This window comes from Grus americana, chromosome 16 (assembly GCF_028858705.1).
Source record: "Grus americana isolate bGruAme1 chromosome 16, bGruAme1.mat, whole genome shotgun sequence".
Taxonomy (NCBI): domain Eukaryota; kingdom Metazoa; phylum Chordata; class Aves; order Gruiformes; family Gruidae; genus Grus; species Grus americana.
Genome location: NC_072867.1, coordinates 9383605 through 9402378, shown reverse-complemented (window position 1 = coordinate 9402378; position 18774 = coordinate 9383605). Strand labels below are relative to the sequence as shown.

Here is an 18774-nt window from a genome sequence, read left to right as displayed (position 1 = left end):
TTGGGGGGGAAATTAAAAATACAAATTATTTAAGTGCCTTAGATTATTTTTCGCTGCTCTTACTCAGTTTGTGCACTTGCGATTGCATAATTTTGAGAAATATCTGGTAAAATATGTATTTTAAATGAGCTTAAAAAGTGGCTTTGACTCATTGGGTATAGAACTGCTGCACCTTTTGCTTTGCATTCTTGCAGAGCTAGGCAGGAGATGCCGAGGTCTGATTGGAACCGCTGAAGTGCGTAGGAAACAGCAGTCCCGGCTCCATCAGCCATCTGCTCCAAGTCCAGCAATCAGTCACCAGCCGGGGGAGCAGGGGAAGGAGCTGTGAGTGTGTTAGTGGGGAGCAGCAGCAAGAAGACTGGGAGGCAAATGGGAAAAGAAAAATTCCATTTTCTGCAGTCTGCCCAATGCAGAGAAGCAGATGGGTTGGCTGCAGCGTGCCAGATTTGTCAAGGTGTATCTGGTATTGTTTTAAGAAAGCAAAAGAAAAAAACCAAAACCTCAGGAAGGGCATACCCAACAATAGGTACACACATTTGCTTCGGACTAATCTAGGCTCTCTTTACTATAAGATAGCAGCTTCATCCACTCTGGTTATTTCTCTTTATTTTCTCTTTCTTTCCTCTTCTCATTTGCCAAAGTCAGCACTTCCAGATTGTTTTACAGATGAGCTGAAAGCCACAGAAATTCAGAGCCTCATCAGAATTTTCCTAAACTGTTGACTATTCAAGTCTACATTTTTAGTTTTGAAGGCCTTTCCATCATTTTATTTTTTGCAGAAGAAATAAACAAAGCGTTGGTTTAGGAAAGTGCTTCAGCTACAGCGAGATTAAGCACATACATGGAGCTAAGCATTTGATCAAGTGCTTTTCTGAATATACTTTCTGGAAAATTGATGTCCCTTTTACTGCTCTTGCTAAGCTAATCAGAAGATGCTGGGGTCTGATCAGAGCCTTTTGTGCATTTTCAAGATAGTGTCTCTGGAGGATCATTACCCACATCCCTCTGCAGTGAGTACAAGGAGATTGTCACCAGGAAGGTGTTAGTCACTCTGTATTAACATGCAGGATTATTCTGCCTCTTTTTTCACCGTAGGCTTTTCATCTTACTAAGCAGGCACAGTCATGTCTAGGCTAAAATCGCAAAGACTTCTTATAACACTGCATTTGTGCCTTTGGTTCAAGAAATTAAGCTCCAGTGAAATGAGCTATTAGCTCTTGTGGAGCTTTTGAGGAGAGGTATGGAAAGGGCACTGGCTTCAGTCACTAAGAGGCCAAGGGGAGATGAGCCAGGACTGAGCCATGGGAGCTTGGGATTCAGCTCCTGAAGGCACAGTGGTCTGGAAGGGTTAATGACCTGGCAGCTGAATAGAGTTGTTGCTGTCTTGGCAAATGAGCACATAGTTGGCAAAGGAGAGGTCAAGTGCAGCTTGCTCTCCTGTTCCTTCCAAAAGCATCTCCTGTGCAAAGCTGGTGGTTCAACACACACAACAGTGATGTTCTCCCTCTTCCAGCTGGGTCAGCTTCCTTCTGTCCAGAGCCAACCTGGCCCTTTGGCAAGCCATGTGTGAGTGTCCTGGAAGCTCTCCAGTTGGTGGCTGAGCATGGCAAGCATTAGCCAATGACTCAAAAAACATCTCCCCCAGACATCACCATGAAGGCAGAAGAGCAAAGCTGGGTCAGTGAGGCTCTGCTTGTTCACAGGTCCATGAGCAAACACAGAAGGTTTTAGAACACAAAACCTCTGGCAGACATCTACTGTTCACCCCAGGCAAACGAAACTTTACGGGCAAAATTGTATCAGCACATATGGAAAATAAACCTAGTGATTGCCCTGCACTTATGCCTTATCGTAACAACTGCTGTTTGATAGACTGTCCTGCTAGAGTTACACCACCTTCCCGGCATGAGGCATGCATCTAGAGTTCAGCCTTCTATCCTTCTTGAGACTCACCAGACTCCAAATCTAGTAACTTTTAGCACGCAGAACCATGTTTTTGTTGAAAATAGTTGGTTACTGATACAAGCCAATAACTGGGAGAAGTTTCTTATGGTTTGTGCATGAGGAAATGGCCTGGTTTTGTGGTCAGCAGTTGGCATGGTATATATTTGACTGCTTTAATGTTTTTTGCAACTCCACCCAGATAGTTGCTGCAGTACAAAAGAAATAAATTTGGAAGAGCTGCATGGGTGTAGCTGATCACATATTCACCCTATTAGCTTCAGCTGGCTTGTGGAGTTCCTGTACCCAGAACATTGAGAACACAGAGCTTTTTGAAATAAAACTAGCTGTTCCCTATGTCAGATCAGTTCATGTCTGTACAGATGGTTTCTCAACTGGAGTTGCCAGTAACATCATCGGCAAAGGCTTTGAATGACGTTTTTTGTTCATTTGGGTTTGGGGGATTTTTTGTTTTGTCTCTCTGATTGCAATTTTTCCTTTATAAGTACAAAGAAAAGAGCCAAAGGAAAGTCAAGAGGCATTGTACAAGAGGGAAAAGATTATAGCAGGGAGGCATAATGTATTGGAAGTGAAAGACCATTCCAGTCTATTGAGGATTTTCTCAAGAATGTGAACGTACCCATCTACCAGAAGAACAGGAAAAGAAGGGCTGACACTTTGTGGGGCTCAGACAAAAGAACGTAGGTCCTTTTCCCTTCGCATCATGTGGTCCATGGAAATTAAATTGTCCTCTGAATGCAGGAGGGAGTTTCTGTCCAGAATGGATCACAGCATGATGGTGACTGTAAAGAGTTTTTCTCTTCTACTACCTTGCTCCATGGGGCATTTGCTTGAAGAGCATAATTAGGATATGCATCTGGAAAAACACACCACCAGGCACAGATACAGTAACGTACTAGAACCCAAGTGTATTTTAATCTGCTGCGGATGATAGAAAAGAAACTGAGACGAGCAGTGTCAAAACTTACTTCCCGTGAACTTTCCCTCTCCATTTCTTCACATACTTTGGCTTATGCACACACAACCCCCCTTCTGTAAGGGACAATGTTAGGCTGTTTAAATGCCATGAAAGAAGTTTGATTTAAGAGGAAACTTGAAAAAGAGAATGAAGACCTGGCTGGTGAGGACAGGAAAGATTTCCGTGCTTTGGACGGAGGGCACGAAGAGGCTGGGCAGGGCCCAGGGTTTATAGCATGGTGGCTGTCAGTGCCACAGCTGATTTCTCAGGGAGCTGGTGAGGCGGTGAGAGAAGTTTGTTGTTGGCTGAGTAAGTCTTACATTGGGAGGGCAGTGAGATGCAGGAACTGAGAGTCTTTTAGGTTTTTGGAGACAAGGATGAGAAGATTGTTTGTGAAAGCAACTGGAATGGGGCATGGAAAAATCCAGGAAGGCTGTTTTACCCACGGGGTGAAACTCTCTCTTTGGTTTGGACCGTAGCCAGTGGCACAGAGTCACAGAAACTTTCGAATTCGTGCATCTGCTGCTTGGCCAGTCCTCGCTGGAGACTGTCAGAGCAAATGGAGCTGCCTGTTCTGGAACCATTTTAGCTAGAATCAGCTCCCAGAAGACGGTTGTTAATAACTCATGTCTCACCAGCCCTCTCCTCCTTCACTCCACTCCCTAAAAACTGGGCTGAGAGACTGTGCAGGAATTTGGGCTCTCTCGGGTAGGCCAGCAACAAGGCGACGGGCTCTTGCTGAGGTAATCTGCTAAAGCCATTGCCATTGTGCACGGCAGCCACAATTCAAAGCGCAGTCGTGTTTGAACACCAGGCTGACTTTTCTGTCTATTTTAATGCTTTAAACAGGGCTGTACATTCAGCAGTTATTTGTATAAGCATTCTCCAGGCATTTGAAAAAGACTTCTGTTTTCCAGAAAAGAGGAGGAAAGAGGCCGGAAGGGACTACGTGGGGCAAAGTAGGGGGCAAGTGATAGGGGAGCAGCCAAAAAAGGGGGTTTGGGCTGAACTGGTGTGTGGGTGACTGTGGGCAGACACGGTGCTGCACGTAGACTTGCTAGGGCTCCCCCACACCTGGTATTAAATCAGAAAAAAGCCTTCCACCTTCTGTTGCTGGGAGTTATGCTCTTTAGAGCCGAGTTCGACAGTTGTTATTGCAATTTTGTGGTGCTCTTTTGATTTACAGCTGTTTTTACGACCATTGAGACAGCCACAAATCGAGGAAATCTCATAAAACAGAGAGTAAACGTCTCCTTCACAACCCAGGCAGAGTTTTGGCATCCGTGCTTATTCCATAGAGCAGGATGTGTAAACAATATTGTGTCCCCTGAGTGGCTGATATCAGTACAGTTAAGTGGTAACAGCTTGAAAAATGCATTTCTCGTATATTAGCGGTAAAACTCGAAATGGGCCCCCAGGCTAAAGTAAATTGGTGACATTTTGCAGCAGAAAGGGAAAAAAAAATAAGGGCAAGGATTGGAAATGTGGAGCCCCAGCTTTGAAAGCAGTGGGACTGGAGCCAAAGTTGGATTTATCTGCATTATTGCAGTACGGAAATAAATGGATCCACCACACTTGTTGCAAAGCATATCTAATTGGAGAAGACAGATTATATGTCGGCTGCAAATGGTGGACTGCCCCCTTCACCGCCTTCTTGCACAGAAGATGAGGTCAGTTAATGCCATATTTAATCAGAGTATAATGATGAGAGCTACTTCCTCGACTTACTGTAGAGCAGAGGAGAAATGCTTGGAGCCCCTTTTCTGTAACGAGTAGGTGAGTGCATTCCACTGCCCTTGAATGAGTGAGGGGTAGGAAGCCAAATGCTTTGCAGATGTGAACTGTAGTCTTTCTTCCATGTATTTTCCTTCACAGCCTCCGTTTGTAGGGAAATTCATATGCTGTCCTGGTTCCCTCTTTTTAGGTGTTCCTAATCCCGTCTGTTGGGTCTTTAAACACTACTGCACCCTGCAGCGTGCCTTCTGTTGCAGGTGAGGGTGTGCACATGCAGGAACAGAGCTGTGGGGAACAGCTAGTCCAACAGAAACATTTTTTCCCTGAAACGTAGAAACAGAGGATGTGAGAGAGAGAAGGGTTGATGGGCAGACTTGATAATGAAGTTAAAAGAGTCAATCTGATAAACACCAGAGAGACCGCTTCTAAAATATCACTGTGTTTCGGGATTACCACATTCATATTGTTTACCTAATGAATATTTGATGTTTCCTTCATGTATAGAGTTGCTGTTATCTGATTGGGGTGACGGGAGGTATCATTGCCTTGTAGCTTCTTCGTTTGATTACCCGTGGGTCTGTTGAACATAATGCGTGGTGGTCCAGCCCTGCTCAAATTAATCTGGTGTCTGTTTGTGGAGGAGAGCTATGAGAAGACCTTCTGCAGCTGCCTACTTCACAGGGCCTGGCAGGGAGTTTTCAAATAAAAAAGCTGTCATTCCTTTCCTGGACTAATATTCAGAATCTACTTGCCCGTTTCTAATTAACCTAATGGCTAATGTTAAAACTTGGGCATCTGCAAGGGTTCATAGACCCATAATCTGGGTGGTTCAGGAAATAGTTTTCTCATTGGATCAAGAGAGGAAGAGAAGGCAGATGATCATTCATTTTTGTTTGATTTTGCTTTCCGGTGCTGTCTGAAAAGAGCCAGCCTGAAGATGTTCAGTAAGGCTGTAGCAGCCCTCCTCTGTATTTCTGCAGTTTCCGTGGGCAAAATGGGAACGGACATTCCCCAAGATCACGCACAAGCCCGGCGCTGTTGGTGGCAAAGCTGCAGTGAATGACATTTTTATCCAGAGGTTATTTGTTGAATTGTTTGCTGCTGTGTTAATAGAAAGGACCGGGCAGGAGGTGGTTGCAGTGTTTGTTTATGAATGTCTACATGTTGGTAGCGTAAAAAGTTTTACCTTCTGGAGTCATGCTGCTGCGTGAGAATCTCAGCTAGCATATATATTACTTTTTAAAGGAAAAATCCAGCTGTCTTGTTTGCAAGAATTAAACTTGAAAACTTAAAAATACAAAATGAATGTTGACAAATTTAGACAGATGCCTAATTTTGTTTCCTTTAAAGATGTATTAGTTTTTAAATCTCTTGAGTGAGTTCCCTTGGTCTTTATTTTGCACTGTCTTGGCACAAGGATGAGGCTGGAGGGCTGCAGCAGGTACTAGCACTGAAGTAAGGGAAGAGCAGCGCCCGAACCATAGTCCACTCAAATAGGCAAATCTCCTAAATCACTGCGCGATTACGATGCATAAAGTGCTCGGAGTGGGCAGGGCCAGGGCTGCTCCAGTACGATTCACGCAACTGTAATATGCATCTTGTAATAAGAATCTCTCCTGCACATCATTCTGCCAGGATTGAATACTTCCCAGTACAGTAAACCTCTTAGCGAGACTGCTGAATTAAAAAGAGGAGATACTTCTCAGGTGGTGAAGCCTGCCTGAGCCACACGATCTTTGTAGTTGGAGCAGGAGCTGCTCCAGCCTGGCGACGCTCCCGCACCCAGGCACATCCTTACGCTGGGTATCAGATGCTGGTGGGCCAGCGGAGCTGTCTAAGAGCTCTCAGTCTCTTGGGATTTGCCTTCATGTTCAGTATGAGTGCACCCAGCATGCTGCAACTTTGGGTGAAGCCAGGGATGCATTTTGTGTCCAACCAAGTCGTTTTCTGCATAAGAGGGGAGCCCACTTCAGAAGCCCCATCATCCTCCTGGATCGCACAGCTGTGAAAGGAGTGGACCTGGGAAAGAACGGTGCTTTTGTGCAGCACAGTTATGTGTTTAACATAATAAATGTTTATTGTCCTCTGGAGCAAACGAGCAATAGGCTAAATTATAGCCCGGGGAGGGAAAGCTAGAATCATGAGGTATAGGCTGTTAATTATCTTTTTTTTTTAGCTGTCATAATGTACTGGTGTTTGCCTGCAGCTCGCCCCCTCCCACTGCTCCATTACCTCCACCGCCACTATCTCTAAAATATCTGCTTCCCGTACCACTGCGCCCTCCTCCTCTCCGGCCTCCTGCTCTTTCATTTGTAAGGCATCTCCGGCCTCCTGAGAGATTTGTGACTTCTCTCCCAGCAGCCGCTTACAGTGATAAAGGCCCTCAGACTGCCTCTCTCTGATTAATCAGCCCTCGTGCAGCCTCGATAGGGTGTTAATTTGTAAACTCAGTGGACAGGCAGCCGTGATAAGCCTCCGCAGCTGCTGTATGTCTGCTGGGGGGATGGGAAGATAAGGCTTCAGCCCTGGGATGCAGCCAAGAAATATTTTGGAGCAGTGAATTAGAAACAACAACAACAAAAGAGCCTTCTGCAGAGGCACTCCTTTGAGGTTGCTGCGGGTAATACAGCAAGTTTCAATAGCAGTGGACAAGAGCCGCCTTCCTGATAAGTTCCCTGAACCCCAGTCCTGGAAAGGGCCGCATCGGGATTGGATCCGTAACTGGGAGCTTCTGTTGGAGGGATGTCTGTGTGTTGTATGTCATGGACCGCGCTAGGAGGACAATGCAATCTTCTCTGTATCTCATGTATTTATTGCAGTTAGCCTGGTCCTTTTCAGAGAATTTGATGCGATTTGTCAGAGGGCTGTCTGGCAGGACATGTCATCTGCAAAAAAGGGATGGACACAAAGGGCCTCTAGAACAGCGTCAGTGTCAAGTGATTTTTAAGTGTCCCCAAATGTTTGCTGTGATATGGTTCACATAAGGTGCTATACAGGGTCCGCTACATATCCAGCATATGGATTAAGAATGGCAGGATAGCATTTCCCCTAAACAGCAGACCATCCTGAGTGGTCTGAGACCACAGAGTAGCGTGGTGGTCTGAGAAACAGCAAAGCATGGTGTAAAGTTCTGAAATACCCAGGCAGACTGGAGCAGGTTGCAGTGACGGCAGGCATGTATTCTGCTTACCTGTTCAAGGTGGTTATGTCAAATGTTTCTGGTTTTCCCTTTTTTATGGAATTGATAATGTTTTCTTCAAAAATTGAAAGGAGCAGAAATTTCACTGAATTTGCATCAGCTCTTTGGTTCAGCTGAATCCTAATGATTCTGCCATTGTTGGCCTCCCTAATTGTTCTAATATTATCTGACAACACGCAACAGACCATGGAAGCGGTTCCTTCCCTGTCTGCCAGTGCAGGTTGTTATTCAGTACGTTTTTGAACTGCAGCAATTCTCAGACAGACAGTGACCTTTTTATGAAATCAAATGTCTTGCAAAACCCTCTTGGTCTCTGAACTGTGATTTATAGCCATTTGTGTTGGAGAAGGCTGCAGGTGGGATTTGGGTGACACGTAATTGGTTAAAAGATAAAATAAAATGAAGGTTGCCCTGCTGGTACAGTGATGGCAGGAGCTACAGGAATGAATTGCTTGGCAGTGCAGAGCCTGGCCCTCCTCCTCCCGCCCCCCTCCATCGGTTGCCAAGTCCTGTCTGGCAGGCCATTACAATGATAAATGCAGGTAGCTGGCAAAGACCACAGCTGAGAGTTTGTTCTAGCGTGCCAAGCCCTGCTTGGCATTCCCAGTTGGTGCCAGCATTTGCACTCTTACTCAGTTTGACGGAAACCAGGACATGAGGTGTGAATTTATGTCCGCATCCTTCCAGGAGAGAGTTGGGATAATGAAATGCCAAAGCAGCCCTGGGAGCAGCAGAGTAATTTGGTAGGTACCAAACAACAGTCTGCCACCTGTCATTGGCAGTACAGTCCCTGCTCTCCCCCATCACTCTTCCGACAATGCAGCCTTTGAATTGTAAGAAGTTTTAGGTAGTTCTGCAAAGAGCACTCGCCATTCTGTTTGATTTAGTGCAAATAAAAACCCGTACCCCAGCCAAATAGATAGTCTGGCTAGATAGTTTCAAGCGGTAATGACAGTAATACAAACTACTATAGTAGTATGTTACACAGCGTTCCCAACCTTTCCTACTCGTAGGCAGGTTTTCCCCTGCGTTTGTAGCAAAAGCTGAATCGGCAATCAGGTCTGGCATTGCCTAAGTCAGTGTCTGGGTACTGGAAAAATTTGAAATGTGGAAGTCCAGGCTGAAAAGCCTGCCCGTTCGGGAGGGGGTCAGCTCTCAGGAAAAGGCCTGAGATCTCTGTTGTTTGAGACGTTTAAAAACAGATCACACAAAGCCCTTTTCTAAGTGTATCGCTGGCTGGGGCATCTATCAGTTGCCCTTAACATGGACACATTGCTGCCTGTGAGCTACGGCGAGAGGTGCAGCCGGACGCAGGGACACCAGGAGAGGACTATCCTCTGGATGCCATTCATGGGCCGGACTACCCAGAAGCTAAGTCGATGGTATTGTTCATGAACACAGAAGTAAAAACAACCCAATGTGAGAAAGAGAGCAACATCTACTTCACAGTCTGCTTTTTCTTTTTTTTTCCTGCTAATCGTAAGCAGGCCCTTGCTTGGTGGGAATAAGCCAGGACGTGGAGTATACAAACATGTAGTAATGGGGAAATCAGTGCTGGTCAGAATGGAAAATAGCCAGGAGTGTAAAATCAAGGTAGGTTTTGGTAGTTTGGGAGCTGAGGTTTGAGGGAGGAGGATACTGAGATATGGACCAAGTGCACCTTCATTTACATTAGGGCATGCAGGCACAATAGCATTAATCAAGTATTTTGGCTGGGTTTAATGAAGGACAGCTGGAAATTTTCTTTTCTGGTCAGTGTCTCTGCAAACAGCTGAGGGACGTTTTGCAGCTGTATGACCAGCCTTGGTGAGGCCCAGGAACTCCCCAGCTTCCTCCCTTCTCCTCCTTTACTAAATTTTTTTTCAGTGCATGTATTTATTTATTTATTGGAGCTGAGCTGGGAAGGAGAGGGAGTTTGATCTTTTCCTTTGGGAGACAGCAACTGCTCAGAGGAAGATGAATCATAAAGCATGGCTAACGGAGGGAATAGGAAGGGGAAAACTCTGGGCTATAGCCATTCTCCAGGGGCTGGAGGGATGGCTTGAGAAGAGAGCGAAGAGGAGTTAGCAAGCCCGTGCCCTGAGGCTCTGATAGCAGACATGCTGTAGGTCAGGCATCCTGCTGCTTTCGGAGCATTAGGTCACCCTTCGTCACGGTAAGAGGCACATCTGTGCAATAAGCTGACAGACCGCAGCAGCATATGTTTAAGAATTACAGTTGCTGCTTAATCTAAACTAGTTTGATCTATCCCAAAATGGTTGTAAAACGATGAGGAACATGCTCTGGATTCAAAATGGTGTTATTTTAAGCTTATCGCTGTGTTGCCAAAAGAGAAGGTCCAAACCAAAACCATAACGTTGAACTTGCAGAGAAGCAATGGACTTGGCTCCCCCTTGCCCTGCACTAACTGAATCAAACTGTCTATACAGCATTTCCTTCGGTGCCTTCCAGTCAGCATCCACTTTGCTTTGCTTTCTGTTTGCCATCACGTAAATTCAGTGTAATTCAACGGTGAATTGGGACCAGTGATCTCTGCTTCTAGGATCTCTATGGCCTAATTTAATTCTCTGTTCCCAGACTTGTGCTAGCTTCTCAAAGGGGCTGTTGCAAAAAATAGTCATGGTTATATAAACTGCTGAGAGAAATAAGCGTTCTTGGAAGAAAAAGTGACGAAGAGAGGAGTGCTTTGTGAAAGGGCCTTTCCAGGACTGTGGCAGTACTGAATATGCATGTGCTAAATGAATGTGAGGTGGGAATCTAAACAAGTATGTTGCTGTAGGAAAGTACAGTCCAAGACGCTTTTTGTTTCTAGTGGACCTTCTGTAGAGTGAACTTTCATGCAAGATATGGAAGACCCATCAGTACCTCCTAGATATGGCCTTGAATCAAAATTGAACTACAAGCATCTGGGGCATTTAAGGCATTGCCATTTCACTAAGGAGTTGCCTGTTTGGGGTATTTGTGCTGCATGTTTCACTGTGATGTGTTACGGTGCAGCTAACGGCACAACTCACGTTTTAGGATTATTCCTAGAAAGCTGGAGATCTGTCTGGCATTCGTTCTTGCTTAGGGAATATTATTTATTATTAGTCCTTATTTGCATTGTACATGAACAGCCAGAATTTCATAAGGGATCCTGACCATCAGCTGGAATTAGATTTTTCAGAACAACCTGGTCACCATTCAAGTATCTAAATTTAATTTAATTTTCGGAAATGCTCCATGCTCAGTAGCTCCGCTTGGGTTGGTGCCCCAAGGGCAGCTGCTGAGTGCTGAGCCCTCTTGAAAGCCCCAGCTATAAATTCTGTGTGAGGCGCTCGGACGGAAGGGGACAGGTGAATGTCTTTGCTGTCGGGAGATAATCACAAAATGCAGTGTGGATTTGTAGCAGTTCAGTGTGTATCCTGTTCCCTCCTGCTTAATCCCCTGCGCAGCTGGCTTGTGCGCCGTCCCAGCCAGCCGTGTACCACAATGCTGGGTTTTCCTAGAAGGTGTCACAGAAAGGTAGTTCATGTCCTTCTTACTCCAGCTTCTTTTCCTGTGATGGTGCATGAAATGACTGACTTGCAGGTCTAACTTTTCTTTTGTCTTCTTAATCGAGCTGTGATTTCCGTCCAAAAATAATCCTGGTTTTGAAAAAACCGTAGGTTCCCTTGAAACGTCCCCTCACAATGCAGGCAGTGTTACCCGTGGGTTGCTTCTGTATCCTGGAATGTGTTGAATACTTTCTTGGTCTTAAGGGGGAATTTTAGTTTGTTTCTTGTGTGTGTGTGTGATTCCTAGGCTCCTCTTGCACCTTTCCAGATGTATTAATTTCCATTTCCTATAGAAGAATCACAACCCAAACAATACCTTCCTGTTTTAGTTATTGTTCTCATATTACTGAATGAAGGGCTCTGGTATGAATGACTTACAGAATCAACTGGAAACTAGTAAAATAATACTGACGTGCTGAAATTCTCTGCTAGACAAGCGATCAAGTGGCATCAGAGTGGTAGGTAAAAGCAGGGGAAACAGATCAAAGGGAAGAATGAAAATTGATCCAAAATTTTCAGGTAGTGTTCATGCTTTATGCTGAAAGCTTCTCTAAGCATAACCAATGCTTCTAGTTAGAAGATCTCCTGGAGAAGGGTTTTCTTGAGAGCTTTTTAGTGCTTGCTAAGTTCAGTAACAGTGTGAAAACAGTCTCTCTTGAGACAGGCTCTTGGCTGTCTAGAAGATAGGCAGCTGTCCAGAAATAAAACGTAAACCGTATTTTACTGCCTCCTTTTCCTTCTGCCTACTGTACTGGACTCAAGTTTGGAGGGAATCCTTGGCTTTTGCCCCGTACAAAATACACGTACCAGGTCCTTACCACCACGTGCTCTTGCTCCTTGTGCACCAGAACTGGAGCCTTATTAGCAACTTCCCAGTGTCTTGTGATCAGGCACCTGAAGTATCAGGCTTGGATCTGGTGTTCGGTGCTCCAGGAGACTGCGTGAAGATCCGCAGAGCTTCTGTTGTTGGTGATAAGGAAAGGGTTTATTCCCTGTTAGCCATTTTATAGGCTACAGAGAAAGAGAAAAAAAAAAAGTTAATTACTGAGGCCTGACGTGGTTTATAATGCTGTCTCTGTCAGATGATGTTGTTCTGTTACATATAATCATTAAATTATTAATCTGTAAGAGCTCTTGCACCTTTTCAGCTGCCTTGGATTAGTGGGAACCAGGATGAATGAGGCACGGACTTCATTATGTTCACCTTCAGAGGAGAGGGTGTGCTACATCCTTTCTGGCTACCACCGTACATTTTGAAGAAAAAGCTGCCTTTGCTAAGCTTTTAGTGCTGAAAATTGAATCAGTGTTTATACGTGCTAGGTTCAAGGGGAGGAAGGGTGAGGGACCGGAGCACCACTCCTCTGCTTGCTCTTCACAAAGCAGAAAAGGGTAGAAATGTTGTTTTTCTCTGCAGTGTATTCAGCCTGGTTTCAAACTGTCACAGAACTGGGTGGAGACATTTTCCCCTTTAGATCAGATGTAGAAAATAAAGAAAATCAAAATGGGGCAGAGAATTGCTAACTTTGTTGAATAAACCACAAAGGGGGACCTGCAAGGCTTAGCGTATTGCCGACAGGGTGCTGGGCCTGAGAAGTTTCAGTAATGCGAGGCTAGCTCAGCAGCCGTGCTGCTCTCTGAAATCATTTGTGCGTGCTTCTCATTTGGGACAGATGTTAGATATGCTTAAAATGCAAAGGTCGTTACTGGGGGTGAGGGTGGGACGTTGCAAGCAGCAGCTTTTAGGAAAATGTGCCTGTCCTGGGCTCTGCGGTGGTGCTCCGTGGAGGAGCGAGACGAGCAGCAAATGTACAGGGAAGGCTAGAGGTGTCTTTTGTCGGTGAGCTTCAGGCCGGGGATGTCTCTGCTGTTTTGCAGCAACAAAAAGGAATTGGGGGGGCGGTGAAAGACTCGAGGAGTGCAGGGAGCTGCTCCAGCTGCCCTCGTCCCTGAGGTGGTGCTTTAGGTGGAGACAGGCAGGAGGCAGTGAAAGGGGGGAAAAAAAGGAAACTTCTAGTTTCATTTTGTAATCAAGAAAGTGTGATTTCCTGGGATGGTTTGAACCCACCCACATAAAGGACTCTAAATGCCTGGTTTTGCTCACAGGGGAAGAATTCCACTTTTTTTTTTTTTTAATCCCTTCTTAAACATATGCAAATGATTTGCTTGAAACAGCAGAAAATTTGGGAGGGGACTTGTTTTAGCAGATGCATTGGTTTGCTGGATTTTTTCACTCATTAGCGGGCTCCCTCAGACACATAGGTTTTATTGTATGTTTCCTTTAAAGGGTGACTGATGGAATTGAATGATGTATTCAGGCTCTTCCTCCCCCAGCCTCCCTCCTGCCTTTACAGCAGTTTGCAGAATATCCTATAGCACAGGCATTCACTGTTTCAGAATGGTGCTCATGCCAAAAACTGCTCAGATCTGGAGCTAGAAATCACCAGAAGTGAGAGCAAAAGTTACTGTAAATCCTAGGTGTGAAGGTTTGTGTCTGTAAACTGTGGCTGTGGTGTTGAAAACGCTGCTCTGTAAATGTTGACTCTGATTGTCGAAGGTGGTGCCACATACTGATATCAGGCGACTGAGCAGTGTTCCGTCTGTCTTCCTCTTAAAAGTGTATTTTCTTGCTTGACTTCCTTAAACATTGTTTTTATATGGTCTGGACCTGTACCTCTGAGATCTTTAGCTCATGATTAAACAGTGCCGGTCTATATTAAACCCTCGGTACTGAATTACGCAGAAGGGAGTGAGCTGGTGGTTGCCATAAAGCGGCGTCACCCAACTTTCCAGACCAGGCAAAGCATAAAGCCTCTCCCAGCTGGGGTGGCTGCCGCTGCCGGAGCGGGTCCTGTAGCCGGCGGCTCGCTCCAGACGGCACCCCGGGGACGGGCAGCTCTCCCGAGCAGGCTGCCGGCCAACGGGCTCCTCTCGTGGGCTGCACACCCTGCACCCCGGAGTCAGAAACCGGCACTTCGCGTTTGTGGCTCAGCTGCCGATTTACTGCTTGGGCTTTAGTGCCAGCCACGCCGAAGTTTCATTGCCTATAAAATGGGGGAATCTTATTTATCCACCTGCCACGTGTCCTAGTGCTTGTGGAGTGCTTTGAGGCTAGGTCCTGGCTTTGTGTAAGCTGTTAGTATGGGTGAGTTCCCAGAGCCTGCAGATGTGTTCTGCATCCGTGGTGACTTTGTGTTGATTATAAGTGAAAAATCTCTTAACAATGGGTTGTAAATTCAGAGTTGGCTGTCAAACGTTTTATGCACCACTGTTGTTGCTGCTGTGTGACACTGTTACACTTTCTTTGCAAACCAGCCTAGGCAAAACCTTGTTTAATCCTGGTTCTTCCTCTCTTTAATCCATGCAGTGAAGGGATCGTGCAGGTAACTGATTTTCCCTAAGATTTTAGGATCCTTTTGCTGAGCTGTGTAACGATCATACATGCCACAGCTACACGTGCAGCTTTGTCGTGGACATGATTCAGAATTTCTTTCCTATGTGTCTCAGCCTCAACCTATTTTTCATGTTGTTTTCCCTCTCTTTTTTATGCATTTGCATTAAGTAAGACATTCAGTGCTTGCCGTGCCACTTTCCTTAGAAATAACATTAAAAGATCACTCTTTTTTGCTTCTTACTATATCTCATGCAGATCTTCTTGCATTTTACTATTTGTTTTTTTCCTTCTGAGTTGGCATTTAAAATATATAACAATGTAATACAATTCATAGTGTTCTTTATCATGCAAATCTCCCAAGGCACCTTAGAATAAAATCAATAAAATCAAAAAGAAAATCAACTTAGTTCAGCCATGTGTTGAATTAATTCATTGTTTTTAAAGCAGAGCCAGGGGAGAAAGTTTTTTTCCCACTTCCAGTATCTTTTGCTGTTCAGCTTTGTACTTCACCCCATTTTATTCATGCAGCAGTCAGTGCCAAATGTTGATGATATTTTCAGCTATCTTGGAGATGGTAGTAATGCTGATCGTGCTCCCTGCTCCCAGACCAGCGTTGATTCTGTAGAGGCTACTTGCTATTTTATCAGATAGCGAGGAGGAAAAGCTTATGCTGAAATAGGTTGACTGTTTGATATCAGTGGGGGGAGGGAAGGAAGCAATCAAATTAACTCATAAAAGCTTTATTTACGATGAATGGACTTTTTTCCCTGCCTATCATTATCATCTTGTCTGTAACCCAGTGACCCTGATTATCATGAAGCTGTTTACAAGGTTTAGGTTAATTGGATTTCTTTAACTATTTCCCAGAGCTGTGAGGAGCACAAATACACTGCCGTGGAGTTCAAATAGCATAGTTCAACCCAGTTTGCAAGGAGACAGGCTTCTTCCAAGAGGAAGTAATTTTGTTTCATACTCAACTAAGTGCATAGCAGCATGTACCTATCATTTGGCATAATATTAAATAACACCCTCTTTCATACGGATGTGTTCAGTTGCAACTTGTGTTTTCAATACACAAATTACATTTTGCATGTTCAGCAAGAAATGAGCTTATTTTCAATGAGAGAGGCTTTGAAATGTTTTGTGTTTTTTTTTTCTTCAGCTTGATAGCAGTTTCACTGGTTTTGTTTTTTATATGAGGAATCGTGGATAAAATAGCTGTGCATTGCATGGCTGCCTAAATAAATGAGACAGGAGGATATAGTTGGGTGAGATCAGGACAGTACTTGTATATGCTTTGCTTTCATCTTCTTAGGATGCATGCTTATTCTTTAATGGCACAACATTGCACCCTCCAGGTGCAATGTGTAATTGCAGGTCTACAGATAACCGACTTGTTATATGAGCTGTGTTTTTGTGAGCAAGCTTTCCTAAATTCTCCTTTACTATTACTCACCCTCTTTTTCTCTTTCTTTTTCAGGCTTCTGTAGGCTCTGAAAAGCTGTTCTCCCCTGCAGCAAATAAAGGTAAGTGATCTGGAGAAATGCTTTCCTTATCTTGGAGCAAGAGATTTGAGTTGTGAATTCGTATCGTGCGAATATCAGGACATCAGTTTTGCCGGCGCCTTTAATTTTGCGACACACATTGTCATAAAGATAGACTTCACAAGCTTGTGATGATTAAGTTAAAATTTAGAGCTGCCTTGTCTCAGTGTGGGGTGGGACTTCTTCCCTACCAGTCAGATCTGTAACAAATGTCTTAGGGAGAAGGATTACTGACAAAGGAGAAATCAGCCTTTACTGTAGGGGATATGCTTTTCCCTCTAATACAATCAAATCCTCATTTCTTTTAAACAAATCAATATTTTGGCGTTATCTGTGTTATCCTTACAAGGGCTTGCACACCCCTCCCCTGCTAGCACGCACAGAGCGTTCGTGTCGTACGTCTCGGCTCTCCAAAGCGAGGTGGAAGGTGCTCAGCGCGTTGTAGGGTTTCGGCTCGCAGCTCCCACTATTACTATTAATTGAGAGTTACCTGTGATACGTGCTGGGTGTTGCTAAGAGACTGCGCCAGTTCAGATTCCCGTTGGGAGGTACAGTGACATATCTCTAAATACACCAAGCCCTCCTTTGGGGGCTCAGTAGAGCCGTAAAGCAGGGCTACTCTAGTTTGGTGTCATCCCAGGGATAATCTCACTGAGATGGATACTGAGTAAAAATATTGAAGAGTCAGCCTCGGAGGGCAAAGCGTGGTACGCGGTGGAAGGCATTACGCTCGGAATGGTTGCACTTCATCATGCAAGGAGGTTGGCGGTGTGGCTCCAAATGGAATTGTGCGGCTGTTCTGCAGCGTTCCCGGCACTGAGCTGCAGAGTAAGATCAGTTCAGAGCAATGATGAATACTAGGGACATGCAAATACCCTGAACAGGGGAGATGAGACCCATTAATAAGAAGTGATGAAATAACCTTCTTGCATTATTTCAAGAGGGCCAAGAAAGGAATAATGTGCAGTTGTATAGGAGTAGGTGCTGGCCCTGGAAAGGCGTTTTGGTGGTTGTGTGCTCCATCACCTGGATCCAGGCCCGGTTTATAGCTTGGGCTCTTTAGCAGTGGTAAGTATTAGGAATTCTCTTTCTTTCCAAGCTTTGCAGATTTTCAGTTCCAAATGTGGAAACCGATGACAAGCCCATTATGTTATTACATTTGCAGATATTTTTACAAAAGTATGCAGCTTTATCTGGGGGAAGGAGGGAAGTTTAAACAAATGGTGGGGAAGAACATTTCTCTTCTCTCAGCCTTGGCTCGCTGATAAGGTAAACCAGATTGCCCATACGGCACTGCCTCAGCAAAACAAAAGTCTTGCCATCCTGCATAAATGCACGGCATAGAGATCTGCTGGAGAGCTTCTGCTGAAGCGTTAGCAGCTTTGTTGGCTCCTCCTCATGCGGAAGCCTGAGTTCCCCCCACCCCTTCATATCACAGAGCAGCTCAGCAACATGAGTTTTCAAAATACCTCCCTATCAGGAAGTCAAATGTGTGAATGGCTGTGAATTTGCTGTCTTGAAGTCTGTGTTCAGGGCTGTTTATATCCCCGTAACTGTTCCTGTTTGGTGTACTGTGGGTGTAGGCTTTGCCAGCTTTGGGAAGATTGGGGTTCAGACCATGATTTTTGTCTCAGACTTCTCTTTTACCCTGGCCCTGTACCGGTGGAGCTTTGCTCATCAGCACGGGCTGTGATCACTGCAAGCTCTGCTGGGGGCTACCTCAGCGTTTGGCACTTGTGTTGAGAGATGAGAGAAACTTGTTTCAGCGAGATTTTGTGCAGAAACCCAAACAGCGCTAAATTCTACCCCTCGCCCTGTTACTGCTCCCACAACGCAAGAGCCAGATTTGTCTCTTGCGCATGCAAATCAACGCCGCTGCGACGCGACCGGGCTCGGTGATGCCATATGGCTGGGAGAAAGTGACTTTCAAAGCGTTGGGCTTAAATTCCTTTTGTGAGACAAGAGCGTTGATTTAAGGCCCGTGTTCTCCAGGGCTGGAGCCGTGGTGGCTGCGCGGGGAGGGATTAGCTCAACGCAGTTTCCCGATGGGCACATGCACGGCGCGGCACGTGCTCATCCTCTCCCGTGGGCATTTGCACTATGCCCTTCTTTTGTAAACACTTGTGGCCTTTTTGGAGAGATATTAACTGGCAAATCTGTAGCGTCCATGCTACAGCTTTTATTGAAGGTAGCCAGGCTTTTAAAACACAATAAAGTGGATTCATTGTCTGGTGCAACTCCCCCTGTTCCCACAAACTTTCCCTGGGGATGCGTTTGGCCCAGCGTATTTGTTTTATGCCGTCCTAGTTGATCAACAGCTTAGCAATGCAATTAAGTATTAAGATAGACGAGTTTCACTTATTTGAGGCTGGAACAGCTGTAAAACGTAACCTTTGACCATATTTCACAGCTCCACAAAAGGCCTGAGGAGCAGCGTCTTTTGTCTGGGG

The 18774-nt window shown here is 45.1% G+C and overlaps 1 protein-coding gene across 23 annotated transcripts in view; it reads left to right on the top strand.

The window, feature by feature from the left end:
* The window catches only part of FBRSL1 (fibrosin like 1), a 549252-nt gene that overhangs the window by 474867 nt on the left and 55611 nt on the right, over window positions 1-18774 (top strand). For all 23 annotated transcript variants that reach the window (XM_054844224.1, XM_054844220.1, XM_054844217.1 and 20 more), the window contains one exon: window positions 16261-16306. In XM_054844224.1, coding sequence (XP_054700199.1) covers window positions 16261-16306 — 46 coding nt within the window. The remainder of the gene's footprint in view (window positions 1-16260; window positions 16307-18774) is intronic.